Source organism: Callorhinchus milii, unplaced genomic scaffold (genome assembly GCF_018977255.1).
Source record: "Callorhinchus milii isolate IMCB2004 unplaced genomic scaffold, IMCB_Cmil_1.0 Scaffold1, whole genome shotgun sequence".
Lineage (NCBI taxonomy): Eukaryota > Metazoa > Chordata > Chondrichthyes > Chimaeriformes > Callorhinchidae > Callorhinchus > Callorhinchus milii.
The window spans coordinates 76,562,330-76,578,846 of NW_024704742.1; the positions used below are offsets into that span (position 1 = coordinate 76,562,330).

Consider the following 16,517-nt stretch of genomic DNA (forward strand, 5'->3'; position numbering starts at 1 on the left):
GGGACCTCAGTTTAAAAGTTAGAAAAGTCTCAGAAGGAGACTACATTGTCAGCCCAGGCTACTTGAGTTTATAGTCTCATACCTTGTGACTCAGGAGGCGACAGTGCTACTAACTGAGCCATACTGACAACTAAAAATAGGTTTTAAAGTTATTCATTAAAAAAGGGTTATTCTATTCCATGGTGCAATTTTATTACTGGAATTTAAAGTCTTTTTTTGTCAAGTTTCCAAAATCATGACTGTTTACTTAAAGATATGCATTAAAATAATGACATTTCAGTTATGTCCATGGGGAGAAATTTTTGAACTTTATATACAAAGCTGAATAGTACTCAATTCATTGCACAAAATCCACCACATGGGCTGTGAAGGCACAGTAAAATTCTTAATGATGACAAATTAGTGTACACATTATATTTTGGCATTTATTTCTATTAAACATGAAACTTCAATAAAATTCAAGTTAAAATATCTACAATACATTGAAAGAAATGTTAAAGCTTCAATTCTTTTTGTATTCCTGATACTGAAGTTCAGTATAATTTTATGATAAATTTTATTTGGCGAGTTTTCTGCATTTGTTAGGTGAAGAATGTCAGGAGTGAGAAATGGAGTACTTTTCCAATTTGCATACCCAGTGTCAATGTTAAATACCATCAGTGAATGTATGCCACGTATTAGTCTATCCCCCATCTTGACAGCATACCCCAATCCCAGCCATTACTGCACAACATATGAAACTTTCTACTTCGCATATCAGCCACCCTCATGGCTTCCATTATAAGGGGATCTAAAATGTGGGTTTGGCTAATAGCCCATGAGCTAATCGGATTCATATACAGCTACCCCTAATTGTGTATTTACTTGGTTAACTATACAATCACTGCAAGGGCTTTCAATTGTTAAATTACATTGAGGGCACCTGTAAGGTTTTAAATCCTGTTAATCCATAGGCGAGTGGCTCAAACCTGCATTTGAACTATTGCTTATTTACAGTAGCAATTTGTGCTGAATTGTGCTCAGTTTAGTGCTGTGGAATTACACCCAGAAAGAACTGAAGACATTTTCTATTTCCATTACCAACACCAGGCATCCTGTAGCCCTTGAAATTGCTAATTTTGTGCAGATTTAGGGTTTGTTTTGTGCTGTAGCTTTTAGGATGGTTTTGTGATGTGGGTTCACATCCACTATGAGGCAGAATGAAACGTCCCAAATATTTCACACAGTTCTCACAAGGCAGCAGGCTGAGGGACTTTCTTCCAGCCTATAAGGTTCAGCTGGATTCAAATGCTGGTCCTTGAAGTTGCAGATCATTGTCACAGATTAACAACAACCTCACTTGGACTGATGAACACAAAAGATTAAAACACTGTACACAAAATTAATTGAATGATGCAAGTCACACAGTGCATTCTGAATTTCAACATGAACTTGATACAACGAGGACTGTTGTGGGTTCAATGCTTCTTCCTCTTCCCCAAGTGAAAATGCTCTTTAAACTTTACTTATAAATTAAGTCATTCACATTCATGAACGCATACTGGAAATATCAACAAAGTTGGATCCCATTTCAAGTCTGGACATTTAGAAAGGTGAATTCAGATCCAAGCAGTCAATGTGAAATACTGTTAGAAGCTATAGTGCACTTTGAGAAGGAGTTCTTGAAAAACTCTTGGCGCAATTTTCGAAAACATCCCAGCTGTAGGTTATTGTTGTTTATATACCGGTCTCCTGCAGTACCCAGTCTCTAAGAGCTGTAACATGAGAGTAAACTCCAGGTGTATCAGGTTGAGCACATCCATCCCCAAAGCTTACAATTCCAGCAAGAAGCCATGTCCCACTGGATTCCTCACAGACCAGTGGACCTCCCGAGTCACCCTGTGATTAATACAAAGCAATTACGTTACACAGTGATGGTGCTATATATATATATATATATATATATATATGTGGACGTGAAAGACGCTATACAAATGTAATTTTGTTGTTGCTATAGCTTGTTCACTTAAGAATTAATTTAAATTTAAGAGTAACGTAGTGCATTCATCAATACAAGTTTACCAACAAATACAGTAATGAATTCTATAAATACTAAGCTTTCAAAAACAAAATTACATCAGAATTTAGATAAACATTATCAACTCTTTAGCAAATGAATAAAAGAAAAAAAATAAAGAGAGAGAAAACGAAGAGAGAGAAAAAAAAAGAACCATAAAATCTTTCAGCACAGAAGGAGGCCATTCGGCCCATCATGCCTGTGCCAGCTGAAAAGCTATCCAACTAGTCCCACTCCCCTGCTTTTACTCCATAGCCTTGTAAATTTTACCTTTGAGTACATATCCAATTCCCTTTTGAAAGCCGCTATCGAATCTGCTTCCACCACCCTTTCAGCAATGCATTTCAGTTTGCAAAACCTCTTTGGGTAAAACAAATTCTCATCTTTTCTCTAGTTCTTTTGCCAATAATCTTAAATCTGTCCTCTGGTTACCAACCTACTCAACAGTGGAAACGGTTTCTCCTTATTTACGCTATAAAAAACCCTCATAATTTTTAACACCTTTGCTAAATCTTCCTGCTCTAAGAACAATCACAGCCTCACTTGTCTCTCCACATACCTGAAGACCCTCATCCCTGGTATAATTCTGGTAAATCTCCTCTGCACCCTCTCCAAGGCCCTGCCATCCTTCTTAAAGTGTGTTTCCCAGAATTTGATACAATACACCAGCTGAGGCCAAACCAGTGCTTTGTAAACGTTTAGCATAACTTCCTTGCTTTTGTACTCTATCCACTATTTATAAGGAAAAGGATCCCATATGCTTTTATTAACAGCTTTATCAACTTGTCCTGTCACCTTCAAAACTTTGTGTATGTGAACCCTCAGGTTAGTCTGACAAACAGGCATTCACCACTAGCCTCTGCTTTCTGTTTACCTGCCAATTTCTCCCAAATTTTGTCCAAGCAAGAGAGAGAAAAAGAGAAAAACAAGAGAGAGAGAAAGATTCCAAAGATATTCCAAAGAGATATGGAGGCTTATTTGATGATACACGATCTAAACGTGGTAACTTACACAAGAACCTGATTTGGAGAATACCAAAAAAAGCATTTGTGGTCTATACAAACACAAATCAAAGTAAATGGAGCTCAAACAGATAAAACTAATATCCTAAACCAGACGTTCACAAAATCGTACAATAATTCTTAGGTACCTACCTGGCAAGCATCAATTCCTCCTGCCAAGATTCCAGCGCACAGCATTTTGTTGGAAATTAAATTTCCATAGGCACGTATGCATGCATCATTGCTGACAATATTTACATCAGCTTTCTGAAGAATTGTTGGAAAATCACCTGAGAAAAGAACTTGATATTGAGACCTTTCACCTTACATTAATGTGCACAGACAGACATTCCTCCTTTGTTTTGGATGAGTGACATTGACACCCCATGACCTGGCATTCAATTTCAGAACTCTGTAATTGCAATGGTGCCTTAGGGATGTGCCAAAGTCAGTATGTGTGTATGTGGGACAGGGAAAGGGGGTCATACCTATGGGCAGCCAATATAAAACTGGCTTGATTGCAATTTGACAACCTAACATTATACCAGCAATTTTCACCATTCTGTTCCTTGGTCAGGCCACATCTGGAGTTTTGTGTGCAGTTTTAGTCTCATTGTAAAATAGATAAAGCGTGGACATTTAATGAAGGGCTATTAAATGATTTGAACTTAGGAAGAACTATGAGGAAAGGTTGGCCACCTAGACTTTTCTTCCTGCAAATGAGAGTTGAGAAAAGCCTCAAGGGAGGCACTTAAACTTATGAAAGTTTGAAATATTTGGAAGCAGATACATATTTCTGTGATGTCAAATTAAAAAAAAGGTTCAGAGCTTCAAATTTAAAAGAATACAGTAGAATAAGTGTTTACTTAGTAAAATGATGCTAAGCACATGGAACAAACTGCCAGCATGGGTGGAACAAGAAACTATAAATGGATTTCAAATAGGTACCAAAGGATTCAGGGCTATTAAAAAAGGACACAACAAAGAAATCTTTTGTGAAGTTGGATGGATTGTCTCGAAAGTTCGTCTATTACTGTTTGAAATGGTTACATTGGTACCATCAAAATAGCTTGGATAACTGGGTTGATTATTGACCTCAGAATAAGGCACACAAACCTTGATATGAAAGGGTCCCCCATCCTGTAACTGTACAGGTCTGACCATCACGAAAGACGTGGGAACTCGATGGAAGACAAATTGGCCGTATGAAGTCAGTGAACGTAAGAGGAGAGGAAAGCTCCAGCACTGCAATGTCATTATTAAATAGACCTGGAATGCTGAAATTGGGATGAGTGATAATTCGTTCAATGGTTCTTGATGTACCTTCTCCTACAATAACTGACCCAAAAAAAGCTGTCCATAGCGATGGATTGGCATTGTTACTAAACAAAGAAGGATGTAAAATGTTAATCACACAGACTTAGATACATGGAGTAGCATTAAAGAATATATTTTTATAAAAAGATCTTAAATACAACAGAAATATTGGGAAAAGAACACATCAGTGAATTGTGCATATTTTAAATTAAACAATGTTTCATTTTAATAATCTTTACATTGGATATAGCACTTAATCGTATAATTGAAACATCCCGAGGTGCTTCACAGGATTTACCAGAGGTTAGCGACTTCTGAGCAGCAGCCAATTTAGACACAGCAACATCCCACAAATAACCATGAAGGAAAAGATGGAAACATGCAGTTCCATAAACAGATGAGGTAAATTTCACATTAAAGCCATTTCTTTTTTTTTTAAATGTTTTTGAAAAGCTAATGCACTTTAAAAGTTGTAAAAAGAGGAATATTTACTCCTGAAAACAGTGAGCTGCAGACAGGAGCCACCTGTCGGAGATGATAGAAGCCCCGCACAGGTGTGACCTGATTTGAAGGCTCACTTGCCAGGGCCATTCACCCTGGATGGAGTCTGTTCCACCAACAATCCTACTGGTTATTTCAGACTGAGTGCCACAAGCTGTGGATAAAGTAAGAACATGTTGGTAGTTATCAGACACATTCAACAAGAACTCAGATTTCTAATACAATACAAATTTTAATAGCACCATTCAAATTGGGCGACATCTCAAGGAACTGTGAGGGGCAATTTATTTGTTGTCTCCATATAAATGGAAGAATTCATCCAAGTAAGTTTTATATTAAAAAAAGTTAGTTGAAAAGGTACTCAAGGCAAACCCGGTTCCCCAGAAAGTACAGCAGGACTAATTTCACATGTGACACAATTCTGGAAAGCCTAGGTTTAAATGAGTTTGTCACTAAGTTTTCAATAGGATATTGCCAGATACCTGAGCAACTCTTTTACATCTGCATCTTACATCTCAGGCTCTATTTTTCAACAGTGAGCACACAAAAACGATCAACCCCACCATCTGACCGCCACTGAGAACACTTCCTGCATGCTACGAGCAGAAACATTGCTAAACCATGGTGCCTTAGAACAGAGTTGCTCTGTAGTTCTGAAGTTTATCAAATAGGTCAATAGTTATAGAAATATTTTTTCCACTCAATAAAACCAAAAAGAGAACGCCCCTTAATTAAACATCGTACTCACATATTATATTCTACCCAGTCCAAAAACAGTTCAGAACGAAAATGTTGAAAACTTACATAGATTACTTGCATTTGACATGAATTGTGAAGACTGTTGAGTTCTCAAATTATCTGGAACTTAAAAGAAACAGCTTTGTCACTGGAGTAGAAACAGCGTAGAAACAAAAAGGACTTTGTTGTGAAGATTTATTATGATAGCCTTCACTGATAGCTGGTTGATACTCAGGTCTGCGGCAGTTCAGTTTAGTCACTCAAAACCTGCACAAGTGACTAGATTCAATTGCTTACAACCTCTGCACACAGCACCAGAGATCTGCGGCACTGATATAGTACAAGGATTAGTCAGCGAAACAAATTTTTAGGCTAACCTATGCATTCAACTGTGCCTTCAAACTGGGGAGCACAGAGTAGGATAAACTCTTCCAAATGAGATGTTCACAAACACAGATGACAAAGGTCAAAGTACAGAATATTGTACAAGATTTCACCTGGGTTCATGATGACCTGCGGAACTAATGGCTGCACACTCTCGCCCCATTTAAACCCTCAAGTTTCATAGTCCAAGTTGCAATATTTGCAGCATTGCTTGGTGCCATGCTTCAGATGATATTCTGTCTGCCTGCATTCTAGGTGAGAGTTAAAGATTCCATGATACTATTTGAAAAGAGAAGGGAGCTTCTCCAGATGACCTAGTCGATAATCTTCCAGATTGAATAAATAATAATAAACAACATTTGGTGTAGTGCCTTTCCCAGGACCGTCGTCTCAAAGTGCTACAACGGATTTCCTATAAAGTGTAGTGACTGTGTTGTAGGCAATGGCAACAATCAGTTTGCACACAATGTCCCACAAACAGTCATGAAGTGAATGATCAATTTCATTTGGGGAAACGTTGATCAGCAAACCAGGGGAAACCTCCGTTCTCTTTTCAAATAGTGCCATGGGATCTTTGTTGTTCACAGGACCTTGACTTAACATCTCATCCAGAGGACTCCGCCTCCAACAAAGCAGCACCCCCAGCACTGCACTGAATGTTATCTTCGACTACAAATTCAAAGTCCTGATTTGGGCTTTGAACCTACAACCTTCTAACTCAGAGGCAAGAGTATTTCCAACTGAGCTAGGATGATGTTTCACCTCATCTTGCTGGGTGCACACACAATGTGTTTATAATCAGTCTCCATATTTCATAGCTATTGCTGTAAAAGCACTTTAAGGCTTTTCAATGTAATGGGGCATTATTCAAAAGCATTTGTTTTCATCAAGTATCTACACTCTATAGTGGATCTAAGATAATGTGCATAGCAACAGAATATAGAGATTGAATCAACTCTGAACCATGCAGGTACCCAATACTTCAAGGTAAGGTTGATAATCAGCAAGCCTGAAACATTGTCAGGACTTGGAGAAGCAACCCATTTACTGGGAGAAGTGATTCTTCCTATTCAGCTCCCCTTAAACCCTCAAGCTAAAGCTTCAATAGGTAGGGTGGTCCTGACTGGGCATTTTAATGTTTTGCTGGTGGGCAGCAGAAAGCTCACCAGACAGTGCTCTCAATAGTAAGCTATGAAGTTTTAACTGGTTAAACTCCAGTATTACCCCAATACACACCTTGCCTCTTACCAACCTGCAATTAATACTCTTCACAATTAATAATAATCCTTGCATTTGGTATAGAGCTTTTCACGTCTTCTAGATGTCTCAAAGCGTTTCACAGTATATACTATAAAGTGAATCGACTGTATATTTGTGGCCGAAACGTGGCAGCCAATTGCGCACAGCAGTGTACCACAAACAGTCGTGGATTGAAGTGACCAATATATTATTTTTTTTCTTGAGTGATTATTATCAGGCGTGTGGAATAAGAAAACTTCCCCAAGGTTTGGCCCTACCGGGAATTGAACCCAGGTCTCTCGCTTGCGAGGCGAGTGCTTTAACCATTGAGCTATAGAACTCAACGGTGAATTAAGTGAAGAGAGTGCATGCCTCTGGGTAGAGAGCTCACATTCCTTTCCTGATGCAGGGAAATTTCAATGCATGTGTAAACGCTCAATTTAGCATCAGCTTTTGCTGCATCAGTCATTTGATCTACCAAAAGGAAATGGGGCACCATCACAAACTACATGAGTTAATAAAATCATAGTCCATTTTAATACATTGTGCAATTATGTCATTCTTTAAATTTACAATAACTTCACCAAAATAAAGTTTTTTTAATAAAACAAAAAAATACTGTTCGTGCTGTTTCCTACAAAAGCTGTTTTTTCAACTAGTTTGCAACCATGAATATTTCTATACAAACAGGTCATTAAAGAGTTCATTTTAACTTGTTTCTTCACACAGAGTGTTTGGAAAATTACGCTACTCCCAAACATCATACAGGCAGAATTAATTGGGATCCTTGAAAAGGCAGAGACAGACGGTATTGCTGAGTCTGCATAAATCCTTAGTCAGACTGCAGCTGAAGTATTATGTCTAGTTTTAAGCCCCCCCATGTCAAGGTCCTAGAGAGGACACAGAGGTTAATTGTGAGATGTGATACCATGGGATGAGAAGTTTTTACTTATTAGGAAAGACTGGAGGAACTGGAATGTAAACAGGAATAAATTATTTCCACCAGCTGATAAGTCAGTAACCAGAGGGTAAGAGCAAATGTAAGAACATTCAGCTGGGGAGGCTGGGAATAACTAACTAACCAGATGTGAATGGAACCAGCATGGATAAATTAGATAGAAAGACTGGCGGATAAGATCGTAGATGAGCAGAGAGAAACAACAAGTTAATAATAACAAAAAAATTGGTCATTGCAATCTACGACTGTTTGTGGGACACTGCTGTGTGCAATTGGCTGCTGCATTTCACCCACAAATACAGTCAATTCACTTTACAGTCTACTCTGTGAAGCGCTTTGAGATGTCTAGAAGACGTGAAAAGCGCTATATCAAATGCAAGGATTATTATATTATAAGTTACATTTATATAGCGCCTTTCACATCAGGAGGACGTGCCATGGAACTAAATCTTTCAAAGATAAACAGGGCACAAAATAGGCATATAGCTATAATTAATAAATGAGCTAGTGCCAAAACAAGGGTTCCTTGGTTGAGTAAACAAATGAAAATGAAAATAAGCTATAATGCAGGATAATAGGAATAACTACTTAGAAAAGACGTGGGTTGATATACGACAAACCAATATGGATTTGTTAAAGGCAGACTTGGTTGCCCAATCTAATAGAGTTTAACAAAATAACTGAGAAAATAGATGAAGATAATGCTGTGAATGGTATATATGGATTTTTAGAAAGCTTTCAATAACCTGTAGGAAACATGTGAAAAAATTAGGGTACATGGTAATAATGGAAAGATAGCAGCATTGATAAAAAGTTGGTTAAAGCCCAGGGTGCATGGAAGTGCAAGGTTGTTATTTGAAATGGAGTAATGTAACTAGTTGTGTCCCTCGGGGGTCAATGATCAGACCACCTGCTTTTCTCCATATTTATATAAATTATGTGGATTCTGGTATAAAGAGGCACCATTTCCAGTTTTGCAGATGACACAAAAATGGAGAGTGCAGCTAACATTGAAGAAGATTTTAAGCCACCTCAGGGGGAAAGAAATTAGTTGATTGTGCAGAGAAATAGCAAACAAAGCTTAATGCAGAAAAATGTGCGGTTATACATTTTAGGAGGTAGAAAAAGGAGAATAAGCATGTGTTGGGTAGGAAAATATTAAAAGGAGTGGAAGAGTAGAGGGACTTGGGGTTAATGTACATATATCCTTAAAAGGTGGGAAGGCAGATGGATAAGCTGTCAAAAAAGCTAATGGAATCTTATGTTTTATAAATAAACTATAGAATAAAAGAACAAAGGGATAATGTTAAACTTGTATAAATAGTTAGACCGTAGTTAGAATATTGTGTATAGGATTAGTCAACAACAACAACAAGATTCCATTTATAAAGCGCCTTTCACGTCAGGAGGACGTCCCAAGGCGCTGCACAGTTGGGTCATGTCCTGAGCAGGGGGGAAATGGTCAGGGTGAGGGGAGGGAAGGGAGGGAGCAAGGAGGGGGGAAATGGTGAGGGGAGGGAAGGGAGGGAGCGAGGAGGGGGAAGAGAGTCGAGAGGGGACCCACTTTATCAAGGCAATAAGCCTCGAGTGGTTTGGCCTATGAGTAGAGACTGTGTTTTTCCACTGGAACAAATAAGGTGGAGGGGCAACTTGAACAAGCAATTTAAAATTGAGTGGATTTGATACTTTCAATAGGGAAAAATTATTTCCACTCATCAATGAGTCGGTGCATCAATTTAAGATACTGGTAAACGAGCAAATGGGCAGTTAAGAGAATGATTTTCATGCAGAGTAGTTAGGATTTGTAGGTAGGTAGCTAAATATTGCTGCGTGCGTGCGAGGGAGAAGAATCGACATGACTGACTGCATGTGTCTAAGTCAACTTAACCAGGTCTGTCTGCAAAGCTCTGAGCTACTTGGCGAGCAGCAAGCTGTGTAGCTGTTTTGCCACGGGCTTTTGGGGAGTCATGATCTAAGGCAGCTTGCTGCTTTGATGTCTTTACTTAGCTTATTTTCCTCCCCAACCCCTTCCCTCTGTGTCCCACTTTACACATTCTCCTTACACATAGTAAGTTTCCTTACTCCACGCACCTCTGTGTACCTAGCAGTAAGTAGGAACCTGCTTGTTAGTCGATTGGTGGATTGCTTTCCGGGGTAATAATCACTTTAAGATAATCCAAGACTGTTTGTGGGACACTGCTGTGCACAATTGGCTGCCGCATCTCACCCACAAAACACACAATAAGTCCACTTTGTAGTGTATCCTGTGAAGCGCTTTGAGACATCTCTACGACAAATGCTATATCAAATGCGAGGATTATTATTATATATATTATTATATGGAATGCCTTCCAGGACAGGTGGTTGAGGCAGAATCCATATTGGCCTTTAAGAGGGAATTAGATAAATACCTTAAAAAGAGTCAGCTACTCAGATATGGTGGAAAGGCAGGTAAATGAGACTGAAAGGATTGCTCGAGGGAGCTGGCACAGACATGATAGGCCGAATGGCCTACATTCCACGCTGTAAAATATCTATGGTTGTATGGTGGGGGAAATGGGAAGTGCCAGAGCTTGGTCACAGCCAAACTGGAAAGTCAGACTCCTCAGGTATTTCCAAACTACATAGGCACATAGATTGTACTTAATCTGACTAACTCTAAATCTGATCTGAATTTAAATACATTTCTTTTGATGTACATTATCAATAGGAAAATATTTTCAGCCAATGCACAACACAGCAGCACTCACTGGAGGATAGAGAGGATATGTTCAGAGTATGTAAGAAAGGGCATGAGGGATGCACAAAGTTAACTTGCTTCTCGTCTCGTTAATGGTAAAAGATACTAATAGTAAAGCATTGGATTATGCCCTTCTTTCTCCAATGTTCTCAGTCTGGTCAGTTGGTAACTAACAACAACAACAAAATTGCATTTGTATAGCGCCTTTCACGTTGGGAGGACGTCCCAAGGCGCTGGACAAGCAGAGTTTTGGATCCGAGTTGGGGATTGGGAGGGTGTAGGGCGGGTTGGGGGGGGAGAAGCAGGGAGATTGAAAGCATGGTCGAAGAGGAGGGTCTTGAGATAAGTCTTGAAGGAGGCAAGGGAGGGGTTAGGAGGAGGGAATGCGGGATGGAGTTCCAGACGATGGGGGCAGAGTGGCAGAAGGCCCTTCCGCCAAAAGTGGGGCAAGGAAGACGGGGGATGTGAAGCAGGCCGGAGCCTGCTGAGCGGAGGGAGTGAACAGGATGGTATGGGGTTAGGAGCTCTCTGTGTTTTCTCACTTTCCTAAGCAAGACTGTGGAGGGCTTTGAGGGTGAAGTCCAGGATCTTGAACTGTATCCTCTGTGTGATGGGAAGGCAGTGGAGTCGGGCGAGGATGTGGATGATAGGATCATGGAGCCTAGTGCAGGAGAGGACATGGGCTGCAGAGTTCTGGATGATCTGCAGCCTGTGGAGGGAGGAGTTGGGAAGGCCGACAAGCAGGGCATTTGCATGATCGAACCTGCAGGTGATGAAACCATGTATGAGGGTTTCGGTGGCCTGTGGTATGAGACAGTGGCAAAGCCGGGCGATGCTGTGGAGGTGAGGGAAGGCAGAGCAGGTCATGGTAGGGATGTGGGGTAGAAAGGATAGTTGAGGATCAAACAAGACCCCAAGGTTCCGGACTGGCTTAGTGAGGTGAAGTGTGCAACCATGGATGGTGATGCTGTCAGTGCCTGAGGTGAGGAGGCACTGACGGGAGCCAATCAGGAGAGCCTCGGTCTTGTTGACATTCAGCAACTAGTTCTAACTCATCTCTGAGTTAGAAGGCTGTAGGTTCGAGCCCCACACCAACACGTGGAATATTGTCTAGGCTGGCACTTCAATGCATTGTTAAAGATGCTGTCCTTCAGATGAAATGTTAAGCTGAGGCCCTGTTCATGTGTACATGAAAGATCCTATGACACTATTTGAAAATTGTGGCCAATAAAATTGGGCATTCACTGAAAAATAATAATATTCCTTCCATTTGATACAATATCTTAAAGATTATTTATATTCTCAGACTTGCTATCACCACTTCAAAATTGAAAACAGGACAGTCCAAATAAACCAATCGCTGGAACAAATGTATGCTCAAGTTCATATTATATTTCAAATGTCTGGATTGTTAAAGTTCTGAAACCTGCATTAAAATTTTCTCTTTACCTTTCACCAAAAATATTGCTAGAAGAATAGCGATTATTGATAAAAGAATCAATAAAGGGATGGTCACAGCAACAACCACACATCCTTTTGAAGACTTCATTCTTATCCGTTTCTATATGATCTTGGTAATCTTCAAATCTTTAGCTCCTCTGTGAAAAAAGAAAGAAAGCTTGATGACTTTAAGAGTAAAATTAGGAACTTGGTTTTCATAGATAAATAATGCTGCACATTGTGTATTCTATTTCTTTCGAATAGATAGACATCAGCTACCTTTGAAGAGCAGTGGAAAGTTGAGAAAACACAGATAAAGAAATATACCTAGATCATCATCAATCTTTCAGATTTGAAATGTCAAGTATTTCCAGTTTTCAGAGTTTTCCTTTTTAACCTCTAGATAAGGTAAATCTACTGACAATGGCTCTTAGAAAGTTAATTTATTTTGAAGACCAACAACTTGTTTTCAGAGGCACTCCCAAAATCCATGACACCTGTCAACTTACAAACAGTTTAATAAATAGGAACTTGAATGTTTCCAAAACATTGATATCACATGAACGTCACATGCAATTCATTGCCAATACAAAACATAGCATGCTGTCCATTCTAATCTTGAATCTGGCCACTATAGATAAACACAGTGACATATCTCAAGAAACATACAATTGAAATTCAGGAACAAGTCCCCCCTTTTATTCCAGTACAAACAGGAAAAACAAGATTACATTTGTATAGCGCCTTTCACATCGGGAGGACATCCCAAGGCGCTGTACGGAGTACAGCATTTCAGACCCGAGCTGGGGTTGGGGGGGGTAAGAGAAGGGAGGGGAAGGGGGTGGGCCAACGGCATGGTTAAAGAGGTGGGACTTGAAGGAGGCCAAGGAGGGGGCGAGGCAGAGTGACTGGGGGTTGGAATTCCAGAGGTTGGGGGCAGAGTGGCTGATGGCTCTCAACAACAACAACAACAAGATTCCATTTATAAAGCGCCTTTCCTGCCAATGGTGGGGCAGGTGGGTCGGGGGATATGGGGCAGGCCAGAGCCGGCTGAGTGGAGGGAACAGGCGGGTTGGTAGGGGGTTAGGAGGTCGCAGAGGTAGGGTGGGGCGAGGCGCTGGTGTGAGCCAATCAGGAGGGCCTCAGTCTTGTTCACATTCAACTGTAGGAAATTTGCCCTCATCCAGGACTTGATGTCCGACAGACAGTCTGTCAGGACAGCAGTGGTCCTGGAGTTGAGGGTGGAGGCAGAAAGATAGAGTTGAGTGTCATCCGCATACATGTGGAAGTTGACCCCATGTCTGCGGATGATGTCACCAAGGGGGAGCATGTAGGTATTAAAGAGGAGAGGGCCAAGGACAGAGCCCTAGGGGATGCCAGACATGACAGTGCGGGGGCTGGAGGAGAAGCCGTTAGAGCCAACAAAGTGGAGACGGTGAGAGAGATAGGAATCGAACCAGACAAGGGCAGGTCCGCGAAGATTGAGTAAAGCGGAGAGGCAGTGTATGAGGATGGAGTGGTCGACAGTGTCGAAGGTGGCAGAGAGGTCGAGGAGGACAAGGCGGCAGAGGGAGCCCTGATCACAGATGTTCAGAATGTCATTAGTGACTTTGACCAGGGATGTTTCCGTGCTGTGGGCAGATGTGTTGGTTGCAAAAAAAGGCGATTTTCATAGTTACATACAGAATCATTCATGTACAATAGAAGCAAATGCAACTATTCTTCTACAAACAGACGCTGGGCGAAACTGCGCCTGTTGAAACTCATCTGTGACCGGTAGGTAATGTTTGAACAAGAACACAGCTGATGCATTGCTGCTTCTCTTTGGTGTAGTTAACCATTTGCAGGATTTTTGCTATTTCAGGTAACTTACGTCATCCACATTTTCCACCTTTGGTAGAAAGATGAACATATTTGGGCTTAGTCATAGTTTCGCTCACTCTGGTACTAAAATCCCTCTGACTTGCTCCCTTCCTCACCTCGTTCAAGGTCTGTCTCAAGACCTACATCTTTTACTCTGCTTTCAGTCATCTTTCTCTCCTCATCTCAAGCTCAAGCCATTATTATTAAGTGTCTTGGGACACCCTCGTGATGTTAAAGGTGTTACATAAAATGTGAATTTGTATCGCATTGTGTTAAATACAATATATTGTCAGAGGTGCCATTCATTGGGCAAGATGAAAATTGAGGCCCCATCTGCCTGTTTAGGTGGACGTTGAATATTCTGTGAATCTATTTGAAAAGAGGACATCTCATGATGTCCTGGCCAACAATCTCCCAAATAAAATTGGTCATTTCATTCATAGATGTTTGTGAGACACTGCTGTATGCACACGGATTACACACAACAGTCACTGGTCACTTTACAGTATATCCTGTAAAACTGTTTTGTGATATTATCTGAACAGGCAGATGGGATCTCAGTTTCAATTCTCATCCGAAGGGCGGCAACTCTGACAATGCAACGCTTGCCCAGCACATAATAAAATTGGTCAATTCCTTCATAGATATTTGTGGGACTGCTGTGCGCAATTGGATGCCGTGTTCACCCACAAAATATACAGTCAATTCACCCACCACTTTCTGTCAGTTTGATAAATACCTATGGGTTGTTTCCACTCTCCAGCCTCAGCAATGCTCACCTCTGCGTTACTTTGGTTGAACAGGAACTAAGGAGGGACAGCTGATACAGCTAATCAGGTCTACAGCCAAGCAAGAGATGATACCACAAGCCAACACCCTAACAGGAGCAGTCTTGACTGGACAGGTAGCTATCTGCAAATGTAAAACATCAATAATTTGCTCAACTGAAAAAGCATAATACATGCAACTCATTTTTGCTTAGAGATTCCCCTAAAGGTCCAATTTAAAACATCTAGATAAATACTGTTATTATGACTGAAGTGGATAGGATGATAAGTAAAATAAAAACAAAAATAGAACCAGAATAAGTCAAATGTAAGGACAGAAATATCTTACAAAAAACACTTTACCATGATTTGAATTCCACAGGTTCATACATTTCAGTCTTTTTGAAAACACTGTTTTGAAATTAGACTAGCACAGTTTAGAAACAATACAGGTTTAATTATTTAAGATGCCCAGGCACTAAGTAATTTGATTTTTAAAATTCTCCCATCTCAAATGTTTAAAGTCACACATTTTACTCAACACATTTTATTTAGTGAAAGACCTTCAGCGAGTTTCTAGATTACTGACAGAGATAGGAATGAAACTCACTAAAACTTGACATCTTTACCAAACATAACATATTAATTTCACTGAAGTGATCAATGAGAGAGGAAATCAGAAAGAAACATGAGACACACAGAACAAAAAAGACTCACCTTTACCAACTGCACGAATAATGAAGTGTGAATTGCACACACGTTGCCTTAAGAAAACACCTGATGAAAACAAACCAATTATCACTCAGTGAATCCAATGATTATTTGCATGTGTGAGGTTGCCTAATGAGGAGGAAGTAACCTGGATTGTGACAAGGAGGGAAGAAGTTTCGGGAAATTGACTCAGTACACTGATCAGTATCTGGAATGCTGTACAAAACACAAGGCCAAGCGGCTGCTTGCTCTGGAGGCTATGAATGCATAGCTGTAAGATTCCATTGCTGGGCACAGGCTGTGATTGTGAAAATTGAACAACACTTAATTTAATATGTTTAATATGATAATAATACTTAATATGTTTGATGCTTGGAACTTGGTGTCAAATGCTAATTTATTTATTTGCATTGGATTCCGGTCATTAATATATTTTCAACCCATTTAATACCTCCCTCATTTTTGTCTAATTCCCAAGGAAGTGAATGTTTGCAAAGGAAGATAGCTTCAGGTTCCAACAGAGAAGAGGTGTTTTGTCCCAGATGTTCTGCAACAGAGCTGTGGATTGTTATCTTTTTCAGTGGTGTAGACGACGAACTGTTTCTCCACTCACAGCCGCAAACTGTCTTTTGCTGCTCCCAATTTCAGTCAATCATCATTTACCCTTCAGATAAGGAAAATACTGTTTTCATGGACAATAGTGACATCAAGAAAAATCTAATACAATACAACAAATACAAATTGCGTTTCTGTAGCACCTTTCATGTTGGGAGGATGCCCTGAGCCACTAGACAATCCAGGG

At 40.2% G+C, this 16,517-nt stretch overlaps 1 protein-coding gene and 1 long non-coding RNA gene across 2 annotated transcripts; both read right to left on the bottom strand.

Annotated features, from left to right (window-relative positions):
* Positions 1 to 423: 423 nt before the first annotated feature.
* Positions 424 to 5,470, bottom strand: LOC121848042 (transmembrane protease serine 11C-like). The gene is made up of 4 exons (XM_042345179.1): positions 5,439 to 5,470; positions 4,174 to 4,439; positions 3,211 to 3,347; positions 424 to 1,878 (listed from the first exon to the last, which is right to left on the bottom strand). The coding sequence occupies exons 1-4, from the start codon at positions 5,468 to 5,470 to the stop codon at positions 1,717 to 1,719; spliced, it is 597 nt and encodes a 198-aa protein (XP_042201113.1). The 3' UTR covers positions 424 to 1,716.
* Positions 5,471 to 5,679: 209 nt separating this feature from the next.
* Positions 5,680 to 15,750, bottom strand: LOC103177738. The gene is made up of 4 exons (XR_006085323.1): positions 15,722 to 15,750; positions 15,017 to 15,149; positions 12,384 to 12,532; positions 5,680 to 5,739 (listed from the first exon to the last, which is right to left on the bottom strand). It is a non-coding gene; the product is annotated as an uncharacterized LOC103177738 (long non-coding RNA).
* Positions 15,751 to 16,517: the final 767 nt, after the last annotated feature.

Bases quoted from the DNA above. Each gene is read 5' to 3' on its own strand.
- LOC121848042 (XM_042345179.1), bottom strand. From the start codon at position 5,470: ATGCAGGAAGTGTTCTCAGTGGCGGTCAGATG. The intron at 4,440-5,438 runs GTGGGGTTGATC...TTCTTTGTTTAG, and splicing joins TTCTCAGTGGCGGTCAGATG to TAACAATGCCAATCCATCGC. The intron at 1,879-3,210 runs GTAGGTACCTAA...TATTAATCACAG, and splicing joins GAGGAATTGATGCTTGCCAG to GGTGACTCGGGAGGTCCACT.